This window comes from Cygnus olor, chromosome 3, assembly GCF_009769625.2.
Source record: "Cygnus olor isolate bCygOlo1 chromosome 3, bCygOlo1.pri.v2, whole genome shotgun sequence".
Taxonomy (NCBI): domain Eukaryota; kingdom Metazoa; phylum Chordata; class Aves; order Anseriformes; family Anatidae; genus Cygnus; species Cygnus olor.
The window spans coordinates 31,353,596-31,376,675 of record NC_049171.1 but is presented as its reverse complement, the minus strand read 5'-3'; the positions used below and the strand labels follow the sequence as shown (position 1 = coordinate 31,376,675).

Genomic DNA, 23,080 nt, shown 5'->3' with positions numbered 1-23,080 from the left:
ACACTGTACCTCACCTAACCGATATGTTCCATTAAGCCCACCTTATTACATTTTCTTCTTTCCATACTACTTTAATATATTTGTACAAAATGTAGGAGATAACTATCCCAGGCAATTTCCAGAGTACATGCCAAAATTATATAATGGCTGAAATGTCCAGAAAGGTTTTAAAAAGTAATATGGACTAAACTAAACAAAACGTTTAAATGCATGCATGATCAGCATTTCAATTTTAGGGCTCTCCTCCTGGAATGGAATCCAGGCCTTAGCATTAGTCACCTACACTTCCTATTCAGGGCAGTAGGAGAGGATGGACCTTAAGGCCTACACCCCAATATATCACGTGCTGCATGGGGAACCAACAGGAAATGCTAAGTACAGGAACATGTTTAAAATCCTCACCTAGAGCCAAAGTACCTGACTCAATGCTTCAGGAAGGTTCCTCCCTGCTTCTGGGATCCAGAATATGGAGTCTACCCCTGATATTAGGCATTTATACCTAATCTTTGAAAGAATAATCAGAGCACAGCCCGTTCACATCAACAATCAGGATGGTTTCTGATAATGGTACTGCCACACCTTTTCTGTGTGTAATAACAAAACATGTTGCACACGTGTTCAGAGTATGTGCAATCAAGCTTCCATTTCTTCTTCTGCTGGGACTGACTGACACGGCTGTTGTTCCGGTGCACTCCTGGCTACACTGCATGAAGAATGATGCAAGATTCATCAGGTCGGAAGGAGAACATACAAAAAAGAAACATGGCTTAAACATGAGAATTGGAACTAAACCCCAAAGGAATGGATCTAATTTCTGAATAGGCCGAGGAACAATTGTCAGTCCACAGCTCTTCCATCCGTCCTGGTTCAGTCCATGATCATTCTCTTGATTATTGCAGTTGCATTTGTTTTTAGGTAGTTTTGCAGTTACAGGAAGAGGAATATTGTTTGGCAAAGTGAATGAAAACTCTGTGGAATGCAAAGTGTAAAAAAAATGCGGGGTGTAAAGCAAATACACAAATAAGATGTCAGCTTATCAAAAATACGGGATCACAATTTGGAAGTTACCAAAATGTCTTTATGTAACTAGAAGGTGTACAGGCATTGCCGTCTGTATCACTAATTCTCCCAGTCAAAGAGGCAGACTGCAGGAAAGACTGAGAGGTCATTTACATTAGTTGAATAACAGTCAATACAACTCAAGAACGTAAACTAGTTAGTATTTGATAGAACAAGGTGGTCTGCTATTTTTGCAGTAAAGCTCATTTTAAACAAGGTGTCTGCCTTGCTGATAGTGCTAGAGTGCTTGAAAGCAAAAATTTTAAAAATCCTAGTTCTTGAATAGCTCACCAATATAACTAAAGATAGAAATAGCACTGCTGACATTGAGTGTCTTAACAACCTGCATACTACCAAAAGATGGAAAGGGCCAATAATTCATTCGTCTATGCATACATACGTCTTGCATTATCAATATTAAACAGTAATAATACGTTGTTAGGTCTAATTTAGTTTATAATGAATTAACAGTATAGCATGAGAACCTGAGCATTGGTGATTATAAAACTCCACCTGTCGGGCAGAAAAGTTAGTTCATGCATCATGTTGCCATAGATAGTTTGTGTGTGCCCAGTTAACACCGGAAAAAGATTTCCCAGTTTAGATTGTTTTCATCAAATGAAGCTCTGCTTTTCCTGGAGCAGCTTATGCCAGCTCAGCAAGTGAAATACACTATGCAGATGAAGCCCATTTATCTGGCATAACTGTATATATACGAGGACTTTTCTAGTATAAAATGTCACAAGAAATCCCACACTCTGTCATTATTATGCCAAGAAACAGTTCTGCAATGTAGACTTGAACTCATCCTAAAAAAAAAGCTTCCTATAGGTGGCATTAAACAGGATTACTGAAGAGGCTTTAAAGACAGCCTGAAATAGGGAAGTTTCTGAAGTTTTAGACATTTCACAGAACTGGAGAACACTGTGTGTCAAATTTGTGCTGCATTACCTTGGAAATTATGTTCAGTGCCCTGGAGTATTCTTCTCAATTATATCAAAGGATCTGAAATACACTGAGAAATGACCTAGAGGTATAGGAGACAGCCTGAGTGACAACACATTTAGAAAAGGTTATCACTTGCATTCATATGCTGATTGTGGCAAGCAATTACACTGTCAGTCATTTGCTCTGGGGCTGCTATCTAGTTCAGCACGAATGCTGTAGATAAGCTTTTTTTAAGAAGTATCTGTGTAAAAGAGTAATCAAACAGTGGAATTTGTTGTCCAGAGAGGCTGAGGGATCTCCATCCTTGGAGATAATCATACCTTGACAGGTCTTGAGCAACCTGTTCTAATTTGCAGGGTACTCCTGCTCTGAGTAGGGGTTGGACCAGATGACTTACAGAAATCCCTGCAACCCAGAATTGTTGTATGAACCTCTGCTACTCTTCTGATAAACTCATTACACACCAACACAAACAGGATGTTTGTGTTCTTCAGTCAAGTACCTGAGTTTTAGAAGATTCGACTCAAGAGAACTCATGCTTAGAATGGTCCTTCGAATTCCTAAATCTAAATATTCTTAAGAGTAGCATTCAAACATAGCTATCTGTCTCAAATACAGTACTGAACAGGGTGCTGTTCATGTATACCTAGGATTTTCAGACAGCTTGATATGGGCCTAAAAGACAGGGTTTTAGCACTCCTGTGAAGTTCTCTGACTATCCTCAAAATTGCTAGTGCCAGGGAAGCAGCTGCTTGCTCAGCCTTCCCCACCACCTGGTTTTGTCCTTAGCCTGGGAAGACCTTTGTTAGAAGAGACACGGTACTTTGCTTTTCATGCTCAGTTAGTCTTTGGTTTTCCTACAAGGCTTCCAAAAGGGAGTGATTTTGTGGTGGGATGTTTGCCTGCCAAGGGCTGGCCTGTGATCATTAACTCATTTCACACGGCCTAGCAGACGTTGGATAGTAACAACGTCTGCTCAGCTCTGTGCAAGACTTGACTCAGAGCACTGACCTAGAAGTGGCAGAAGTCCTCTCCCACTGTTAATCCTCCATGCTGCTGCCTTGCCCTTGAACACGTGTCTATCACTCGGAACTATTTAAAGTATGCTGTAAATCTTTGCAGAAGCTGGCTGGCTACCAGAGTGGCTGCAGTACACAATGCAGTCTGCATAATTCGGGTGAGATTACAAATATTGTGAGGAAATGTGACATTCAGAACATCGTAGTTAGGTTATTTTTGTTCCCAATTTTTGTGCATAGCTCCCACTGATGGAGATGAGAAGTCTGTATATAGGAGGCATTCCTACTTGGATTTCATTGTGAGTCACTTGGCTCTTGATTTGTCAGCCCTCTATATCAGCCAAATTTCCGTTATCACCTTCCTAAATCTTTTGGGGGAGAATATTTTCTTAAATTGATTTTGGCTTTACAAAAAAATCTTCCGTCAAAAAAAAAAAAGTATAGTTGCCCGCATGTTATAAATGTTATGGATTTCTCAGTCCATAATTTATAAGGACATAAATTCTGGGAAAGTTCTAAGTTTTAGGAAATAAGCAAAGGTATCATTTCAGCGGTAAGAAAAGGGAAAGAAATCTTGAGATATATTACAATAAGTTCTATTAAAAATACATTCTTATATATATATAAGTATATATATAAATATTTTTTTTTGCATACAAAAAAAGTCTCTTGCATACAAAAGTTTAATGAAAAGAGATCCAAAAAAGTTGATAGTAAGACTTCTCAGGTCCATTGTATGGGAAGCCCACTGGTGGAAAAAAATAAAAAAGGAATAAAAAAATGATAATAACAATGGGTTTGGGTCAATCCAACTATAGGACTTCTAAAAATAAATGAGAAAGCAGCAAAACAAGTTCTGTGACATTTGCAGGAGTGACTAATTTGCAAATGACAACAGGAAATATCTAATCATATCTGATGAGATATACTTCAGAGCATCGCATCAGAAACATGAGAGACAGAGAAGCTTATGCCTCTAGATAATCAGCATGAATTTATTTATAGGCACGTTACATTCCTTCTTAAGTGAGTTGCAGTAAAACATTTACCAATCTTTTCTAAAGCCTACTATTTAAAAAAAATCAAGATGATAAACAGTCTGCTGCTCACCCTCTATTTTTGCGGTTTTGTTTCTGAAGAAAAGTTCACGTAGTTTTCCAGAAGAAATATTGCAGATATCACCCAGATATCACTGGAAAATATTTTTTCTTTTCTGAGTTCAGTCTTGCCATACACTCCTCTTAAACTATCTGAGCACTTGATTCTTGCAGCACCAATAGCTACTTACAGCTATAGAAACTGAATAGAAAAGAACTACCAACTCACATGTTTCTCGTAGTGAAAGTCTTTCTCACACTCCTCAAGGGCAAGACAATGGAGAACAAGGTCCAGAAACTGAGTACAGGTACTGAGATGTTCATAAGTTGCAGCAGTACAAATTCTGTTTGCATGAGCAGAAAAAATTGCCACCATGACAGTGTCTAACCCCTGGTGCAGTTGCTGTGAGTGGTTCAGGAGTCTCTGACCTTGGAGATACGCAGATCCCAGATGGCAAGGCCCTGACTGACCTGCTCTGACTCTGAAATAGATTCTGCTTTGAGAGGAGGTTGGACCAGATGACCTTCACAGGTCCCTCCAGTCTTAATTTTTTCTATGCATCCTATGCTGTTCAGATAATGCCCAGTCTGTGATGTGTCCCTTGAGATTCCTCTCCATTTACAAGAATAAAGCTTCCATCCCAGTATCTTGCATTTTGGAGAAAATTAGAAACAGCAGAAGGAAAATCCCTTCCTTCTTAAACTATGGCTGTTTTTGTTTTTTAGGAATGCTGCTAGGTCTGAGTCTCCTGAAATGTGTTCTGATATTACAAGGAGAGATTTTCCTTTATGAATTTTCAATATTACAGAGTATTTTAAGTATTAAGAACATCTGTATCAGGTCAGACCGAAAGAACATCTGACACAGCATACTTTCTTTGGTATAGATATTAACAGCGGGTGCCTAGAGAAGCACATCGGGTAGAATGAGTACATTGCAACTTTTCTCCAATGTATTTTCCCAGCCTTTAGTGATTTGTGGTCCAGTGCCTTTGTGAGCTGGAGGTGGTCCCTGGTGGATTTTTCCTCCATTAATCTGACATGTCTCTTTCTGATCCCTTACAACCTTTTAGCACTCACAATGTCATGTGGAAAAGAATTTCACTGCTCACCTACATGCCATATGGAGAAATTTAATCTGTTACTTGTTTTGAATCTTCTGGCTTCCACCTTCAGTTGATAACCTCAGTCGTTGTTCTGGAAGAGAGCAACACCTGTTCTCTATTTGCTTTTTCCATGATGCTCATAATTTATTACATCTCGTTTATTTCAAGGTTGAAGAACCCTCATCTGTTTACAGAGTCGCAGAATGGGAGAGAGGCAAGATTCACAGAATCACAGATCGGCTGAGGTTGGCAGGGCCCTCTGCAGTCCAACCCCCTGCAGGGACACCTATAGGTGCCCAGGACCATGTCCAGGTGTCCAAGCAGGGAGACCTCTCCACAACTTCCCTGGGCAACTTGTACCAGTGTTCCACCTCCTGCACAGTAAAGAAGTGCTGCCTGATGTTCAGAGGAAACCTCCTCTGCTTGTCCTGGCATGGGCACCACTGAAAAGATCCTGGCTCTATCTTTATTATGCCCTCCCTTCAGGTATTTGTGTACATTGATGAGATCCCCCCTGAGCCTCCTCTTCTCCGTGCTGAAATTCTTATTTGTGTTGAAATCATTCCAAACCCTGCTGACCATGGTTTAGGCAGTAGCAATTTGAAATTTTCTGCTTTGTTCACTATGATTTTCCTAATTTCTCTCAACATGCAGTTTTCATTTTTTGCACACTACTAAGCACAGAGCTATGTTTTCATAACTCTTCATAGTATACCTGACATATCTTTCTAGAATGGTAAAAGATACCATGAATTTAGGACCTTTTTTTTTTTTTTTTTTTTTTTTTTGTTCATTAACAATTATTCCCTGCTTATTTATAGGGAATTTCATCTGCTATTTTATCAAATGCTTACTAGGTATTTTGGGACTTTCCCACAACTTTACACCCTCAACGTTCATTTTTATTGCTTGGGTAACTTCCTCATATCTGCAGGTGTTACCACATCATTATTCACAATCTTTCAAAATCTTTTATGGATATGTTGAACAGTGCAGGCCTTTGTACAAATCTCTGTGGGACTTGGCTATTAAGCCTCCCTCTGCTTTGAAAATTATCATTAATTCTAACCCATGTTTTTTACTCTGTAGCCGTCATTTTGTCAGCACATTTTTCAGAAGAGCACTGCCAGTCATGACATAAAGGTAGACTCACTGAGAGAAAACAAAAGGAATAATTGTGACAATTTTTTTTTGCTGTGTTAGTTTAATCTGAATCAACTTCTGACCAGAACAATTTTTGCAGTCCAGTGGCTATACTGAGGTCAATAAACAGGGGCAAGTGGAAGTGTAAAGTCAGTGCAATGATAACGTACACCTTGTTATAAATAATTAAATCCACACAAACTGGTAGAATTATACTTCCCAATGTTTTATTATTGTGTTATTCTGCCATATTTATGTACTTTATATTTCTCACAAGAGAGAAAATAACAAATGTTAAATTTTTGCACTTTTTTTTTTTGATACAGAATATATATTGCAGATTAAAATGTATACTCCACATGTCAAACTCTGTATAGAGGTCAATATGTGCCAGCTTTCTCTGGTCCTAGAATCCACCCTAATGTCATAAGTTGTTGAAACCTAGCTTACATTATGAAACAAACTGTCTCCCCCTCCCAGAGCTGTTCAAACAGCACTTGAATAAGCACGAACTTATGCAATGATGTCCTAAGTCTGCAAAAAGTCTGAAATGACTTTGGGAAGAGCTGAGGACTTTGGGGATCACCATTCAGACAAAAAGTTGCTACAGAAACCTCATGGTCTTCAATACTGTGAAATCTGGCTTTTTTTTTTTTTTTTTTCCGCCTCTGCCACAGAAATCAAAATTTGTGGCATAGAATTTGCTCTTTTGCAGAAATGAGTAAGAGGAAATGAATATTTCTCTCCTTCCCTGTCATGTCAAGACTTCTCAACGTCTGCAATGCCCCATTTTTTCACAAGGGGCATTGAACTGGGCTAAGGAAAACCTTCCCTGCCCTTGAGGCCAGGCAGCCGGAGCCAGGCTGGGCTGTGGATGGGGGTGAAGGGTGCTGAGCCCAGCTGGGGAGACAAGCAGCAGGACAGGGAGTGCTGCTAGCCTTTAAAATCGTCACTGAGTGAAATAACTGTTTGTTAATTTTAATTTCATGAGTATTTTCACCTGTGAATCATTGTTGTGGTGCACATATGCTTATGTAACAAAGGGAAATCTTGATCCTGATTAAATCAATGGAAATTTTGTTACTGGTGTTAGCAAGGGCACGATTTCTCTCAAAGAGTATTTCATGACAGTAAAATAATTCTTGCTGCAGCATTTTGAGATAAATATCAATGGGACTAAGTTCCATCATGTCAACAATTACAAAAAGTTCTGTTTTTAAGAACTGGAATTTCTGATCAGATAACATAAGCTTGGCTGGAAAAGAATCTGAGTTATAATGTTAGAATTTCCCAGCTCTGCAGAAACGTGAAAGAACATGTTTTTCATCCTCTAAAATGGTGTGATGGTGTTGGGATAATATTTAGGTAATTTGCAGTAATAGGAAGAGATAACAATATAAAACAATGATATGAGATATATTAAATATATCTGAAGATGCTTCCAACACACATGCATATATGTGCATGTATATACATATATACAGGTCTAGTTAAGTGCAATTGTGAGATTCAGACCCCGGGTCTTAGGAGTACTATTTGCTATTACAAATAGAAATTCTTCACTACATTTTATACTAAACTAACTAATACAATCATACAAATTCTATTTCTGATCCTATTTCTCTTGTTGAGAATCAAATCAGTAAAATCAGTGTGATCTGTAGACCAACAAAGCCGTAACTTGAGTGGGATCAGAATTCTAATTTCTGCTGAAATAAAGCTGTTTTTATTGCAATATTAGCATATTTCTGCTTGAAGTCTGCTTAACTTCACTTTTGATTTTCTCTGAAATTCATCTAGAAAATAAATTCTCCTATATTTAAGATAATTGGAGTTACTGACTGTAACATTAGGGGATAATGTCTGTCTGGCACCCCTGGAGACAAAGCACAAATCTTTTGACCTAGAAAGAAATGAAAATAGGAAAGATGCCACAATGTAGACTTTCATTCCAAGGTATGGGAACAGTAAGTCTCATCCATAGAAAGAATTGTTACTGCAAAGGGACATGAAGCTCTGAAGGAAGTTTGCCTGTCCTGATGTACATACCATTTCTGTTTGTGCCATCTCTGTTATACCATTTCCATGAACATCCCACAGGGATCAGCTGAATTTTGGAGAATGCACTGGGAAAGCCTGAATGTTCACAAAGTGGCTTCAATGACAGAGCAGTGAGGTTAAACTGGAAGATGATTGTGCTGAGATGATTCTGGCCCCATGTACTTCCAGGTTTCTCTAAGTGACCTCTCCTAGAAAGAAGCTGTTTGGTCTTTATGAAAAATGAAATCTGACAGCTTGGAAAGAAAAGCTGTTTTTCTTCCCATGCCAAAATTCATAAAGTTTTGGACAGAAAAGTACATTTTTATGATGAAGGTAAGGATTTATTGGATAATAAATTATATGCTGAATTCCAGTGATGTGTTGGAACCTGGCAAGGATTATAATTTTGCTCTCAATTCAATTACCCTAGACTTTTGGATGTTGGTTTAATTATTTGTTGTCAGTTTAATTAAAAGGCGCTTAAGTCAGTGCAAGTTTTGCCCCTGATGTCAATGAGATCGGTCACAGGTCTAAGTTGTCTTAACTCTTAGAGTGATTAATAAAGAGCAGATCTTTCAGAAACACTATCAGTCATAGCGACGTGCAGTTAATCTCGAACTATCAGAGCCAAACAAAGTCGCACAAGTTCAATGAGTGGCATGTGCTAATACCAGAGTCTGTTAAAATACCAAGAGAACAGGCAGCAGTGGCCATTGTCCTATAAGTAAAAATGAAGAAAGATGAAATGTAAAAAATAGATTTTTGTTATTGTGAACTGAATGGTGAATGTGGCCTTAAGAAGCTGAAGTTAAATGGGAAGAATGAAGGCACAATTTAAAAGAGAAGTACCATGTGATGCAGACGTAGCATTTCAGAGAACACGAGATAAATAAAAAGCAGCCTCCCTCAAGTCTTCTCCACTGCCCTTCTCCCCTCCAGCTGTGCCTGGAGGAGCAGGGGCAAGGCTGTGGCCAGCAACCATTGCTCTCTTGTGAGACCACTCACTTGGGCTTTAGCAAAGCAGATTGGACTTTGGTTCCTCTGGTTCCCAAAGCTTGTTCGTGAGCCATCGTGAGGCATGTATGCCTCAAATACTTTTCAGAGGAAGAACAAACGCCTAGTCTCCTAAAATTCCTGCTCGAAAGTACAAGCCAGTGACACTGAGCTTCTTCGAGACTAGTCAAACAATGAAATGTCAGGAGATGGCTTAACTTAGCCATCCCAAATTGCACTCAGCCCGAGCCTGAACTGAGGAACCTTCTTCTCTGCCACGTTTAACAGCTCCTCCTGAGCCAAATGTTGGTTTCTGTGGTTTGTGTTGGATTGCACCTTTTGAAAGTCTAACTACAGCCATCTCACTGGAACCTTTTTCATCACAGAGAGCAAGCCTTTATATCTGCAGGAGAAGCTGGGTCCACCTAATTTATTTGCTATTTCCCTGGCAAGACCACAGTCTTACCAGACAGCTGTGCAAATGCATGTTCACTAGTGCAAGATACACATAAGAGGAATATGGAATCAGACATATGAGGAGGGGATGTGAAGTCAGGTATGCAAGCACACTTTTAAACAGCTAGTGAGGTGATGACATTCCTACATGGCTTGTCTTCAGGAGATATTTGATCAAAGTCACCATACCTTTGCTAAACAACAGAGAGATTTTTGGAGAATCACGTTCTATGTTGTTTAATTAATCTACTTTCAAGGGTTTAGCAGTTGGTCTTTAGGTGATGAATTCCCAAGCAAGTGGCTAAACAGCAATTACAGTGCACTGAAATTTTCTGGAAAAAAAAAATAAATCCATATTAGCCTAATTCATAAAAACAGAAAAATACAAAGTGACAAAGAGACATCAAACTACTCACGTCATCTGAATGTGTATGCCAGTTGGAAAGGGACTGACTCTGTGACCCTCAGCAAGGTATATAAGATCTATATAAGATCTCCATCTATCTCAGTTTACATCTACATGAAATGGGAATAATATTGACCAGATGAGGGGGCTTTTAAATCAGCTACCACTAGTTTGTCTGTTAACATTTATCGGGCTCTTTGAAGATAATGTGATAATTATTAGTAGAACACCTAATCAGAAGGTTCATCATAGATTGTGAGTTTTGTTTCAAGTGGAAGACATCAGGATGCACACAGGACAATCAGAGCCTATTAGCATCTTTTAAAGCATTTTTCCTTTGCTCACAAATAGAATAGCAAATTAGTTTTCCAAGCCTTAATTACATCGTTTTATTTCAGCAAGTATGTCTTTTGAAGATGATGGATTGGGAAAAGACATATTACAGGTACAAAATAACCCCTTGAGAATCACTGAAATGAAATGCAAATGCAAATAGATTATAGATTGTTCAGAAACCGAGTATGTGTTTTCCAAATTTCTCTGAACAAGCCCCCTTCTCTTTGGAGGGCATTATGTCTGTTTGAATAACCCCAGACACAAGCAATGTCAGACTTCTTTCTGTCATGTGCCCCAAATATTTGCTAATCTATTCGAAGATGGTATAGATATGGTTCCATATCTAACCACTTGGATGGCTTTTTCTTGCTGTAAATAAATTGACAATATTAACCAGTTTCAAAGGCACACTGCCTGCCACAACCTACCATTTGATGAGAGAGATGGTTTGGCACCTAACTATCCCATTCCTTTAAAAATCTGTTACTCCTTATAAGCCCTCAGTGCTCTCATTTGTTCTTTCCCATGACACGTCATCCCTTCCCCTTCCTTATAGCTTCACGGTACTTCCACATCACTCCCTCCTGCTCCTTATAAAATATTAGCATGGTAGATAAGTGACTCAGGTTTATGGTGACTTGGGCAAACTTATTGTGAAATCTAAATATTATTTCTCCAATTTTTAATTTTCTTTATTGACAATAGTTTCATCTGCCAATTCTGGTACACATGTCATAGGTTGACCATCATGATGCTAGACTACAAGCCTCCTGGTATTTATCTTTCTCTTGATGGGGGAAAAAGTGGTGTCACCCAAGATCTGTGATTATCTGTTTGATCAGGCATCTTTGCAGTAACTATCAGGACTTCTTGGCTTTTCACCCCTTACCTTTGGTCTTTTCATGCATACAGATTTTAGTCTCTCTCACTCTCTCTATAGCCATGTGAAGAAATGTGAATAAATGTCTTTCTGTGTCCAAACGTGTACTGTCTATGGAAAGCAAGTGCTTTATCGACTGAAGAACAGGAGTCTACTTTGTAGTGCCTGTGTGTATTCCTTAAAAAGGCTCAAGTTTAAGCAATAAAACCCCTTTTAAATAATTGGTTTTATTCAGAGGGATCAACTGGGACATCTCCAGCTAGGCTTCTCCTAAGACCATCAGATGAATAAATCAATGAGAAATGAAACTATCTTCTTTATAGGACTGGTCTCTTCTTCTGGAAGCTTTTAGCCTTAACACCGCATCAGGGCCACCAGTTTTCTCAAAAATCCCTTGGTACATATAATTCTTTCATCTGCCTCACTGAACAGCAGACCCTGCCATTCGGTGACTGGCATTGCTTAACTCACATTTTCTTAATCTCTCTACCCTGATGCTGGCATAAGCAGCAGCCTTTTCTTTGCTCTTTTGGCATCTTTGTACTCAGCTGGCTCCTGAGATCCGCCCTCAGACCCCACCAGGACACACATGTCTATCCAGCCCCCACCTCCTTCCCTTCGCAAGGTTAAAACCAACCCAGCAGCTGCACCTCCCTCCCTGCTGAGTACTGCATGGGGCAGAAGGAGCAGTCTGCACCCATTCGCACTCTCCTTGACAGGGTTAATGACAGGGAACCAGAGAGTGTGAATATCTACACCAAATATTCACATGAGAGAAGTGAAGAAAACCAGCAGTGAAGATGAAAAGCAACTGGTAAGAGAACAAGTGGGATTTGGATAAATCTGTAAATAAGAGATTAGAACAGTTAAAGCTGTCTTTGCCAACTGCCTTCTTTGTTGTTTGTTTTCACGACAGCATTATACGAAAGAAATGGTAATAGCAAGACCTTTGTAGACATGCTTTATTATAAAGACAAAGATAAAAAGTTCTCGTGTAAAGAAATTGTCTTGTCAAGTCTGTTAGTAAATTCTTACCTCATGGTTTTATACACTTAATATGCATGACTGAGGAGAAAGTCAACAGCAGAATCCGTCAGAAACTATACATTCATACTAGAGTTTGCTTTCTGTTTACAGGAAAATTGCAGCTTTCTTGTACGTGTGTAGTTTTCTGGGGTCTTTCGTCTCAGCTACCATCCAGCAACAATCAAGTAAGGAGATAGACTTTATCTGCCTTTCATCTTTCTGTAATTTTGACTGTCAAAAGAATTATTCTGAGCTTATTCAAAATTAAAATCCTCTCTAGCTAGCCATCACAACAGAAAGATAGAACTACCTCTGTGTGTGTGTATGTATTTATCTGCGTATGCATATGAGAAAGAGGGGAAAAAGTGAGAGCTATGTGTATTATTTTAAGTGCACTATTAGATATATTTTTAAGATAAGGATTAAAATCTGCATATAGGTGGTAGATACATGACACAAATCCCCCCCCCCCCCCATCTTTCAGTGCTCCTAGTTAGATATTAGTCTGCTATATATGGCAACAAACTGGTTCCACTTTATTTGCTGGGAATAAAATATAAATGGCTGAATGTCAGCCATAAGTCTCATCAAATAATATAGAATGAGGCTATTTCTAAGGTGTAACATGTCAGCTTGAATGTTCCCTTTAAGCCTATGTTGTCAGAAGGAAACCCACATTTATGGTTGAGCCCTTGCAGCACACAAGAGGCTCTCTGTAGGTTAGAAATGTATCTCCTTCCAGCTTGCATGCTTCATTCTTCCCCATCCAGACTCTACTAACATTTTCCATACTGACCTGATACTGGACTTGCACAGAATTCTGAAATTATTTGAATAAATGTTTATTTTCCCTTCTTCCTTCCTTAAATTAGGGGAATCAGTTGGGTCTCCATTTCATTGCAGGGCTTTTTGGCAAATAATATTCAGAAAAATTAGATATTTAAATTTGCTTTCCTCAAACAAACTTCTTCCACGTTCTTGCTTGGGTCAGTAAAAAAAGTCTGTAAATCCTTCTTGCCCCTAACATGTATTTCATGAATGGCCATTTTCTCTGATCAAACGTGGCCCAGTGGTGGGATGGTGGGAACACCTGGAATACCAGAGAGGATGAAAGAAGTGCCAACAATTTCTCCCCTCAACAGCCTCTTTAGTTGGCATAAAGCTTGTTTAAGTTTCCTTGGGATTAGGAACACTATTGATTTAGGCAACAGTTTGTTTTTTTTTTTTTTTTTTTTTTAAAGTTTGCTTAAACCAAAAAAAGTTCCAGACCTAAAACTCCTAACACTGCAGGTCTTCTTATGCTGGTACAATTATTCCGCCGTAACTCTGCTAGAAAAGAATAATAACTCCCTCATTTAAAGGTCTAAAAAATCAAATAAAGACTCATTTGAAATTTGGAGCTCCCTAGAAACAGATATTTATTTTCTTTGACCTCTGACTTCACCAAGTACATTTTTCATTTATTATTTATAGTTCTATTTAATTCATAATATTCTTACAATTGCTTCAATTAATTTTTTAAGGTGATCTCTGCAGGCACATGGTTAACTAATTCATCCCTTTTTGCAGGACTACCAGCCATCCTGGGTGCTAGTCGGAGAACTGATCTCTGTCCAACAATTAGGATTGGCCAAGATGATTTACCAGGCAAGTATCATCTGACTTTTTCAGGAAATAGCTGCTGTTCAGAAACTCTCATATTCAGGTTATATTCAGCTCTGTCACTGCACAATGCTGAAATTAAATTAAAATAAAAGTTATATTTTGGACATGTATGTTTTTTCTTGTAGGCTTTGACCTGATTTCTCAGTTCCAAATAGAAAAAGCTGCTTCCCGAGGAATTATCCAGAGAGTAGTGGGTTCCACTGCTCTACAAGTGGCTTATAAATTGGGGCCCAATGTAGACTTCAGGATCCCAACCAGGTAATGCTCTTTGCTGTTTGACTTTAAAACATACACACACAATAATTTCGCAAGTTTATTATTTAAGGGATAGATCTTCTCTGCAGCTAGATGACCTCATTTGCAAAGTTTTTGGAAAGGGAAAGATGAGTTCAACTTCCATATATATGTATGTATATATATATATATATTTTTTTTTTTTTTCATTGAAACTACCAGACTAGGTTGATTCTGTAACAGCAATTTCAGGGACATCCACTTTCCTCTACCAATCGTGTTGCTCAGGGCTCCTGGAGTTTTGCTGAAAGAAATATATTCACCTCTAGGAAGTGAGGCCAAAAGTAGGGAGGTGAAGCAAGGAGGACAGTAAGGAAAGTTTTCTCAAAACATTGAAACAGAGAGATCTTTCTTATGATGTAAAGACTGCAGAGATAAGAATGGAAACTTTGTTGTTGTTGTTGTTTGTTTGTTTGTTTGCTTTTTGGATAACTGTTACATGCATGTTCCTGTCTGATTTATGGTCACTTAATCTATAAAAGATGATAGCTATTATTTAGCATGTCACAGGCAAATTGCAACAGGAGCCACTATTTAGGAATCTAATTACGTTTGTTCTTTAGAAGCCAGGATTGGTGCAGGTGAATGAATAGAGACAGTACAACAGGGTAGAGAAGTCTTTGCCAAACTTGGGCAACCCTGCATTCTGGTCCAGCACCTGATGTCATTAAGAATGCCTTTAATTAGCAATTGTCTGGTGTAGCCTTCATTGGACTACTGTTTCAGCTAGAAATATTTGGAGAGCAAAGTATTTCTGTTGCATGCCAGCTATCACAGACAAGTTTTTCTTGCTGCAGTCTTCCCTGGCTTCTGCCTCCATAGCCATTAGGTTAACCCAGTTTCAAGTTTAACGGGCTGATTGCATTGGACTCATGATTACTTTCCCTCACAGTGGCACATCAAGGCTGCTAGTGCATAAAGGTGAATCCAAACACAGAGAGAAAATGGGATCTTCATTTCACGAAAAAATGTAGATTCTCATATTCTCAACTTGTGCATTTTAACTCAGAAAGAGTCTGAAATATCAAAACCATAATATTTTCATTTTTAAGAGGGCTTAGATGTATTGCTGTAAATGGCTCTAGTGATATGCTTGACACAGACAAATAATCTCTAATGAAGCCTGTACCAATTGTGTTAATATGCTGTGACATCTGAGCTGACTGCTGCCACTGGACTTGTTGGCTTGGTGTGGTGCTGTAGTATCAAGGATTTACCACATTCATGTTGCTGACTGGCACCCTCAGACAGCGCTGTGCTGTCACACCGCAATGGTAGCTCACAGTTTACCTGAAATTTCAATTTTCCCCTGGCTTAAATTATAGTCATGTGCCCTTGAGCTGAGTCTCTCACCCCACAGAATGTATAAACGCTTGAGTCCTGATAGCACTATAGGTGTGCTTCTTCTCTGTCCCTGAGCCAGAGCTTGCTGTGCTGCTCCAGTGCTATTTTATATCATGCCTCTCAGGTGCTGACTCAGAAGTGAAGCTGGCAGTAAGGAACTGAGGTTACCAGTGCAGGAGAAGCACGTCTTAAACCAGCCCGGCATGATGCAGCAATGTTCCCTTGTGGCCAAGAAGGCCGACAGTATCCTGGGGTACATTCAGAAGAGTGTTGCCAGCAGGCCAAGTGAGGTGATCCTGCCCCTCTACTCAGTCCTGGTGAGGCCACACCTGGAGCACTGTGTCCAGTTCTGGGCTCCACGGTACAAGAGGGACATGGGGGACTGGAGCACCTGTTGTACGAGGACAGGCTGAGAGAGCTGGGCCTGTTTAGCCTGGAAAAGAGAAGACTGAGGGGAGACCTCATCAATGTGTATAAATATCTGAGGGGAGGGTGTCAGGAGGATGGAGCTGGTCTCTTTTCTGTTGTGCCCAGTGACAGGACGTGAGGTAATGAGTGCAAACAGAAGCACAGGAAGTTTCAGCTCAATATGAGAGGGCATGTCTTTCCTGTGACGGTGACAGAGCCCTGGCACAGGTTGCCTGGAGAGGTTGTGGAGTCTCCTTTTCTGGAGATATTCAAACCCCGCCTGCATGCCATCCTGCGCAATGTGCTCTAGGTGATCCTGCTTGGCAGGGGGGTTGAACCAGATGAGCTCCAGAGGTCCCTTCCAACCTTGGTCATCCTGTGACTCTGTGCGATTCTGTGAAAGCCCCCCTCTACCACCACCTCTATAAGGCAATGTGCCAGGAGGGCTCCTGAGGGGTGAGGGGGAGGTGGTGGCTGGCCAGAGTCAGAGGGGCACAGTGCGGGAGCTGTCTGCCCCCATGGGGCTGAAAGGCCGCCCACAACGGCTCTGCAGAGCACTGGGACCTCCTCCCACGCCCTTGTCCCAGAGGTGAGCAGCCATGTTCCTGCCAAGGGCTCTCACCTTGTGGAATAGGGAGGGCTGGCCCCTAACTGAGCCTATGCTGTTGTAAGGCGTTCCAGGCTTGTGAGGCCTGTGCATGTTGAAATGGGAAGCAAGCCAATTACACTATCAGCCCATAGGGCCTGCCTGTCACTGTTCATTCAATGTGTATCAGGAATAGTAAAATTTAGGCTGGCGTATGATCATTATACCAACCCGTATTAGTCAACATTGCCGTGGCTATGGCATGGGAATGAGAGCTCAGTTAGCTGGCTACGGCTCAATATATTGATTTAGTCTTTGCTGTAGGACTAGCTTACACAGTAGCTGTAGGACTTAGCTTTAAAAAGCTTGCATAGCTTCCTTAAAAAGCTACTAAATTGCAGCTTGGTCTTTTTGCTGCTTAATATACTTGCCAAGGTCCAGAAGTATGTCCCAGAATGAATAGAATGGTTGCACACAAGTCTTGACTTAAGCTTCTCCCATCATCCAGATAAATTTCCATTGCCTTTGCTTCTTCTGGTGGAACATCTGCTGAACAATCAACGTGGTATTCTTAGTGTAATAAGAACCTGTGACACTGCTGTGACTTACATCCATTTTCTCTGATACAGTGAACCTGTAATTTTTCAATCTAATCTATGTGTCTGTTGTAGATGTCCACCACATAGTAAATACAAAATTAATACTGTAAATTTGAGTAATAATTATATTGATTTTTAATTGCAAGCTTAAAAAATACATGATAACAAAGGAATATGTTTGTAGTATGCTTTTATGTGGGGAAAAAGGCTAGCCACCTTTTTGCAGTGGATGAAGTCTTAATCCTTTGACTTCACAAATGGGAATCCCACTGCAGGTGTCATGTCACAAGGCCCCTAAGTCAACTTCTGCATGGATAAATTAATGCCAGAGAATGTTCCAAGGCATTCGTACATTATCATCTACACTGTTAAAATATTGTGCAAGACCTTGACATAGTTTTGGTCCATCCTAATTAACACTCTTTACACAATTCCTGGGTACTGCTTGGCAGTTAACATTAGGCCATGGACCTTAGACCACGTTGCATGTGGTCATTGTGTTTTGGAAGTAAGCAGTACTTTTAAGTAAGATTTTTTCTTGCCAGGTGAACTTAGTATCAGAGAACAGTTCCGGGCACATTGAATTTAGTAGCATGAAGGTGGACAATGAATCTACAAACTATATCTCTTTGCCTGCAGTCTCTTCCCTGCAGAAAGGAGAGCAATATAAAAATGTAAACTGCCTTTTGAACAGTGCTTGTTCTGAGGGGAGTTGTGTGCTGTAGACAGTTTTAACAGATGACTTTACAAACATTAAGATAGGAAAATATAAAATGAAAATAAGAGGTTTATAAAGCTTTTTCAGTAAACTTGGAATATCCAGAGAATTTCATAAGCTGATTTACTGGTTTTTCATTTGGCAATAATGCTTCCCTGTGAAGTAATGCTCCTCAAATGCGTGGAGGTGTGGCTTTCCTACAACCAGACACTGAAGTTCTTTGGGTACTTTTCCTTTTGCATTACATGTAAGATACCTTACATAGTACCACTCCATTGATATTGATGATGACACTCTAATGGAAAAGAAAAAAATGCAACTAAGAATCTAATTAGCTCACAAGAGAAATAATTAACTCAGACCTGGATGTTTCTGAAGAATAAAGACCAGCTGAGGGTAATGAGTCCTAGCAAATGGCTTCTGGCTAATGACTTTGGACAATTGCTTTTAAAAATGCTTAGTTTTCTACTGTTATTGCACCTTTTTTTTTTTTTTTTTTTTTTTTTAATGGCTGCCAGATAGTTCCTGCTAGGTCAGCTGTGATTCTAGGCTTCAGGAGGTACAGATACAAAAGTCTCCTGCTTGAGCAAAAGAACCCACACCTGTGGGTGTATGATACTGCATTACCATGGGGTTGGTCAGAGGGATTTCTACAGCCATTTCTAGTTGATTGTACTAACATTTCTAAAATCTTAATTTAGCAAAGAGTAAGTTATCACAGTGGGAAATGGGGCCCACCTAAGAAACTAACTCTTACAGAAACATAATAAAGCAGAAAATTATTTTGCAGTATTTAAGTCAGTAGTTAACATTTTAAAATACTCTGCTGCTCTTAATAAATTCTGAAGACAATGATGTTATTTAGTGCTTCCACTGCCCAGTCAGTTGAATCATATTATTTGTATTGATGCCTGCTTTGTAGGACTCAGCCTTAAAATTTTAAAGAAACGTTGCTGGTAAGCACTCAAGCTATCAGAATAATAAGATTATTAGGTATTTATGAAAAAAGAAAAAAAAAGAAAAAAAAAAAGAGTAGTGTTTCAGAAGTTTCCTTAGATGAATTACAGATGGGGAAAAACCGTGTACTGAAATACATTGATAGGACTAAAGCCAATGGGATTGCTTTTCATTACCATGGGAGTAACAGAGATGAGAATCTGTCTCTGCTTTACTTGAATTATAAGTATAAATCTTACACAGTTACAGTCCCACACAGAATACATTTCTGGTGCTGGTCAAGCTGTGTTTAGTTATGCTGATATTTTGCTGTTAGTCTAATGGCAGCAGCTCTTCTGATTTGTTATTATTATTATTTTTAATATAAATATTCATGTTTGTGTGCTGACTTTTTATTGTTTTATAAACATTTCTTATCCTTTAGTTTTATTTTACCAATGTCACAAAGTCTTAAACAACTTCTCTTCTTTCTATATCACTTGAAAAAGTTAAAGTAATTCTTTTCTATTTTAATTTCTGAGTAAGAAGGAGGACCCATATGATGGCTTGTAAAGCACAAACACTAAAGTTAAATATGGTGCACAGAATCCTTTTGCCAATCTGGCATAAACATCTTTTTTTTTTTTTTTTTTTTTAATGTAAAAAAACTACAGCTATTATTTCTCTTTCTTTTCTTTTTTTCTTTTTCTTTTTTTTTCCTTCATTTATTTTTCCCAGTGTGTCAGCTGAGGTGAGAATCTGTGTAATATTTTAACCAGTGTTACCATGAGAGTAAAACTTATCTGTGCAGAGAAGGAATGCAAGTCTCTCTTCAGAGGATCTGGGATTAGTAATGCTTCTTTTAGCTGTAAGGCTTGGTGTGTCAGATCCCCCAGAGCCACTGAACTTGATAGAAAATGGAAAATCGCATAGAATTTAGTTTAAAAATTACCTAAAAATAATACCTTTGATAGGATAGTAGTAAAAACAGCTGTTGTGCAAGAACATACAGTGGGATTCAGCAAATGAAGAAATAAATAGCTTGGGTGAGCTAAGGTTTTTGCAGTAGAGGAGACTGAAATACTTGTTTAAGAGATATTATAGAAGGACATGAAGGTCTGTAAGGGATGTGCTGACAGGATCAGGAGCTTAGCAAAGTTTAATGTGCATCAGAAGGGGGATAAGGAGTGTGCTTGCAAAGCAGGAAAATATATATAAATATGTTGCATAAGCTAGAAGCCTAACAAAAGGAAGGACTGTGGACGGCAGTAAACGCTGGAAAGTGCTCAGAATATGAGGAAAGGTAAAGTGTCCACACATCATTGACATTTGCATTTAAGAAGGCATAATACAAAACAAAACACAACATGACAAGCTAGACAAAATCCCATCAAACAAAGCCAGCTGGGACAGACTACTGCATCTGCAGTCACCAGCAAAATGAGTCACAGTGAACCACAGACAACTTAAAGATGCTGGCAAGGAGCCCCCTCTCCCACCTGTGTATATCTCTGCGCCTTGTGCAAGGAGATAATCTTCCAGCCAAGTGTTCCCGTTCCTCATACACCAGCTTTCCCTGCAGCTGAAGTACATATCAGACTGCAGGCTCATGGGGAAGGAGCAGAAACGCTAGCAGTTCGGGTGGTTTATTATTAAGGTGAAGCTGCTGCTGCTGCCAGGCTTTCCCAGTCCTTATGAAATCTTGGTGAGACTGTGCTGTCGCCTGCTGGAATATGATTGTACTACAGCTTTGGACACATTAACACCACTAAGAAATGTGAAGTACTACTCTCTTACCAACTCAGTAGTCATCAAGGATACAGAATAAGAACTAGTTTTTTCGTTTTTTCCCCTTTTTTATCTCAGCCTAAGGCTGGAGGTTCACTAATGGCTAAATTCCTGCTGAGGTAGGATTGATTTGCCACTCAAAAATAATCTTTGTTCAAAATGCCTACTTGCCTGGGAAGTTATTTTAATGAATGCTGTCGACAAAAAAAAGCTCTGCATGTCTCCATACTTAAGAATTTTAGTCAAATACAATTTTTTGTGTGTGAAATTCTTAACTGTGGATATGTGGCAAATAATGTGTCAATGTCAACTCAATTCTGGCACTACGATCTTACCATTTATAGAATGTGAAAAGGCATCTTTTAAAAATATTCTACTGGTTTCACTGACATGTTTGAGCTAAAAAATGGCATCACTGTTTGAAACAGTGATACAGCCAGTAGTACGTTTGTGTTTCCAAATCTCACACGTTATAGGAGTAGCAAAACAATGAAACATTTTATATGTGGCAAATCTTCCCCTGCTACTTGTAGCCTCGTGGTTCAGTGCCACAGGACACAATGCATTTTTAATGTAGGTTCTTACTGTGCGCGTGATTGTCGGTGAATGATCTGTTGCATGATTACTGCTGAAGTGATAGCTAATACATTAACAAAGTGGTTATTGTCAGGCTGAACAAGAAAATGCCTTTGCAAAAGACATTCTTATGTCTTCCAAAATAAAAACAGTTGTATACTATTTACCTAGTCAATTGAAAGTCACACTAAGTTGATTTTGTAAGTCTAATATTAGAAACAGCATGATTGTAGGATATACTTTCTAAGTGTAATGTACTAGCCTGCTGTTGCTTGATCCATTACACTTCAAAAGGGTTATCATAAATATTTCATAATGGAGGAAGTAGAACCCACATTTCTGAACCAGTTTATTTTGCCATCAGTGACACTAATGACTCAAAAAGATATATCATTTTGGGACTCTTCAGGTAGAAGAGTGCTGATAAAGAATGTTTGAAGTATGGTTCTGCTGAGGACCCGATTTTCATTACTCTGTTGTGGTATGTGGAGGTTTTCAGAACAAATACGACAAATTTACTGTATTTTGATCCTACACAGTGCAATATATTCCAATGGATTGCCTGATGAATATTCCTTTCTTACTACTTTTCGGATGAGTGGACCCACACTTCAGAAATACTGGACTATTTGGCAGATTCAGGATTCTTCAGGAAAAGAACAAGTTGGAGTGAATCTTAATGGTCCAATGAAAAGTGTTGAGTTTTCTTATAAAGGAGTGGATGGAACTCTCCAAACTGCATCATTTTTACATTTGCCTTTCTTGTTCGATTCCCAATGGCACAAGCTTATGATAAGTGTGGAAACAAGCAGTGTCACACTTTTTATTGACTGTATTAAAATAGAATCCCTAAACATAAAACCAAAAGGGAAAATCAGTGTTGATGGCTTCGCTGTGCTTGGAAAGCTTAAAAATAATCCTCAAATTTCAGTTCCGGTAAGTATCAAAATCTTATATTACTACAAAAAATGTTTTACAAGATCTTTACACTTAATCTTTTTCATTGAATGCATCTTCATATATTTTCTGAAAGCATAAAAGGCAGAAAATAACCCACTTGGCAGGTAAGTACTAACTTTGATTTTCAAATTTTGCACATATAGATATCCTGTGGAAGGTAAGGGATCACCCAGGTTATGTCTGAATTTCAATAGTGAAATGTTTTAGACACCCACGCTTCTGTCACTGGATTCTGCTGTCAGATATATCAACTGTGGGTTCCCTTGTTTGTATCATATGCGGAGCTTGATCTAGATGGAAACCACAGGACATGAGCTTGGGGACTGTACTCACACCAAAGAGAGCAAGAACCTTTCACTCCTGTGTGTGCACCAACCGTCAGCAAGAGATAATTAGTCCTGTCTCTGTCAGAATAAAAATTTTAAATTGTTTATACAAAGGGAATATCTCCTGCAAGAGACTGATGGAGGTCCTTATTTGCTCAGCTCTGATGTTCACGCAAGAAGTAAGAGAACTATGTTCAAATTGGTGCCAAATCAGAGATTTATCTTCATCTATCTTCACTATCTTATACCTCAGGAAACTCTTCCAATCGTTGTGTTACCTGGTATGATCCTATTGACGGCATCATTTTCTCTTTAATTAGCTTGATTTTTTTTTTTTTTTTTTCAAAAAGACAGACCCAGAGTAGACAGCT

The 23,080-nt window shown here is 39.0% G+C and overlaps 1 protein-coding gene across 1 annotated transcript in view; it reads left to right on the top strand.

Moving 5' to 3' along the window:
* Window positions 1–12,139: 12,139 nt before the first annotated feature.
* COL9A1 (collagen type IX alpha 1 chain) overlaps window positions 12,140–23,080 on the top strand; it is a 67,204-nt gene continuing 56,263 nt past the window's right edge. Inside the window, exons 1-5 of the mRNA XM_040553087.1 lie at window positions 12,140–12,297; window positions 12,621–12,694; window positions 14,079–14,156; window positions 14,300–14,432; window positions 21,963–22,359. Of these exons, the coding sequence (XP_040409021.1) occupies window positions 12,284–12,297; window positions 12,621–12,694; window positions 14,079–14,156; window positions 14,300–14,432; window positions 21,963–22,359 (696 nt within the window). The 5' untranslated portion in view covers window positions 12,140–12,283. The remainder of the gene's footprint in view (window positions 12,298–12,620; window positions 12,695–14,078; window positions 14,157–14,299; window positions 14,433–21,962; window positions 22,360–23,080) is intronic.